The 2,527-nt window shown below is 29.3% G+C and overlaps 1 protein-coding gene across 3 annotated transcripts in view; it reads right to left on the minus strand.

Moving 5' to 3' along the window:
- Positions 1-358: 358 nt before the first annotated feature.
- Positions 359-2,527, minus strand: part of LOC111374643 (vacuolar protein sorting-associated protein 24 homolog 1-like) — a 14,686-nt gene continuing 12,517 nt past the window's right edge. For all 3 annotated transcript variants that reach the window (XM_022997355.1, XM_022997354.1, XM_022997352.1), the window contains 2 exons: positions 677-868; positions 359-592 (listed from right to left, as the gene is read on the minus strand). In XM_022997355.1, coding sequence (XP_022853123.1) covers positions 383-592; positions 677-868 — 402 coding nt within the window. In that variant the 3' untranslated portion in view covers positions 359-382. The remainder of the gene's footprint in view (positions 593-676; positions 869-2,527) is intronic.

Genomic DNA, 2,527 nt, shown 5'->3' on the forward strand with positions numbered 1-2,527 from the left:
CGGACCTAACTTGCCGTACTCATTCTAAATCCCAAAACATATTCTAACTAGCCTTAGTCGATAACTCGATTTTGAATAAAAAAATTTATGTAATTCCCTTTCTTCTGTACAAATTCTCAAGTCTGAATCGAGTTTTTGTCGCTAAATTTTCTCAAAGTTACGACTAACCAACAGAAAATTAGAAGGTCAGTCTTGCTCGTTCATGTGCCTACCTATTTTTGTACACTCGATGCTAACTCACAGAACCAGGAAAGCGTTCTGTTTCATTTTTCTGTCTCACAACGAAAGCATTCATAGGCATTACTTTTGTTGCATATTTGCCAGAGTGCCTAAAGTGCAGTACTGTAGAACTGACGGGAAAAATCAAGAATATCAGATATTTTTACCTTACAAGTAAGGTTTTCCAATACACAAGATGCTCTAAAAAATACATTACACTTGCACATATTGCTCTCCAGAGAGAGATAAATACAGGTTGGTATCTTAAACCGACATCTCCTACAAATTTTGCACACAAAGATTTGAGTAACGATCGAACTCTTGCAAGACGAGCCCTTATTTCTTCTAGCTCTTCTTCATCATCAGCATTCTCCTATAGTTTCACATTCACAACACTTAATAAGACGAGAAAAGGAAAGAATGAAACCAAATTTCAGTAAGTTAGGTTCAGGTATACCTCTGCGTCTTCTACACTCTGCACAGGTTGTTTTAGATTTTCCTTTCTGATTGCTTCAGGAAGTTGGGCAGCAGTCTCTGCGGCAATTGCAGTTAGGACCTTGTCAATCTCTAGTTCAGCCTCCTCTTCGATGTCTTCAGAATCAAGTGCATTGTCCACTGCATCATTCACCATCGCTTCAATAACACCAGCCTGCAATAACATAATCGAACATCAGTCATAATGAGTTATTGGTTCAACTCAAATTGCATTATGTTGACGTCCCAGCCATAATCATTGCCCCGAACTGAAAACTATTGTGCAATATAATGATGTCCCAAGCACAATCCAGCAAATCACTCTGAGCATGTTTGGCTATGCTTAAAAATAAGTAAAAGCTACATTTAAGTAACGATTTTTTTACCAAATATTTGGATGTCGGTTTTTTTTTAACTTTTCAGTACAAGAAGCTACTTTCTTTAAAAGTAACTCTTATCTCGCCCTCAAAATAGAGGAAATGGTGGCAGTCTGGCAGATAGCCACAAAAAACAAACAATTTTTCAAAATGGCCGTTGACTACTATTTAAAAAAAAAAATTTAAAAATTTGTAAAAACCTTAAAAACATTGAAAATCCAAAATTGCCCCTGACATTTCACTCTCAAACCGACGTCTGGAGAAAGAAGGTGAAGAAATAGCAAGGAAACCGACGACTTTTTCTTGGGAGGAGACCGACCGACTACCATTAGAGGCGAAAAAAGTAAGTTTTGCTTATTTCCCCCCATTAATCTTTGAACCTGAATGTTAAAGGTTTATTTTGTTGGAAATAATGGTAGAAATCATTGTAGATTATGTAAAATTACTAGAAAGTAAGTTTTTTAGGTTTTGGTGGCCGGAGATCGTCGAAAATGATGATCACCGGGCTGTCTGTTAACAAACGCCCAGGCCGGGACGGCCCAGGCCGTCTGTTAACAGACTGCTTGGGACGTCTGTATTGAGTATTAATTTTTTTTAAATTTTTTTCCATGAGAATTAAAATAATTGAAATGTTGTTAAATTATTATTTAATTATTATTTAAATGATACATGTAAATAATGAATAAATATTAATAATCAAAATACGCAATTATAATTTAATTGAAAGAAATTTCTAAAATTTGAAATAAATAATTAAATATTTACGTTTACTTGTTCAATGAATAATTTAAATAATCCTTCTATATAAGTAATTAAATCAAATAATTTAAATCAACAATCGAAACAAATAAATGAAAAATCATTAGAATAAATAATTAATTGAAACTCACAAAAATAAATAATGAACATTTAAATAATAATTAAATGATTATTTAAATGATAAATAAATAAATGTTAATAATCAAAATACGTAATTAAAATTTAATTGATACAAATTTATAACATTTTACGTTTTCTTGTTCAATAAATAATTTAAATAATCTATCCATATAAATAATTAAATCAAATAATTTAAATGAACAATTAAAACAAATAAATGAAAAACAATTGGAATAAATAATTAATTGAAACTCACAAAAATAAATAATGAACATTTAAATAATAATTAAATGATAAATGAATAAATGTTAATAATCAAAATATGCTATTAAAATTTAATTGATACAAATTTCTAACATTTGAATTAAATAATTAAATATTTATGTTTGCTTGTTCCATAAATAATTTAAATAATCTATCCTTATAAGTAATTAAATCAAATAATTTAAATGAACAATTGAAACAAATAAATGAAAAATAATTGAAATAAATAATTAATTAAAACGCACAAAAATAAATAATGCACATTTAAATGATTAAATATTCAATTAAATATTGAATAAACAACTAAAGAAAAA

Source organism: Olea europaea, unplaced genomic scaffold (assembly GCF_002742605.1).
Source record: "Olea europaea var. sylvestris unplaced genomic scaffold, O_europaea_v1 scaffold1269, whole genome shotgun sequence".
NCBI classification, from domain to species: Eukaryota; Viridiplantae; Streptophyta; class Magnoliopsida; order Lamiales; family Oleaceae; genus Olea; species Olea europaea.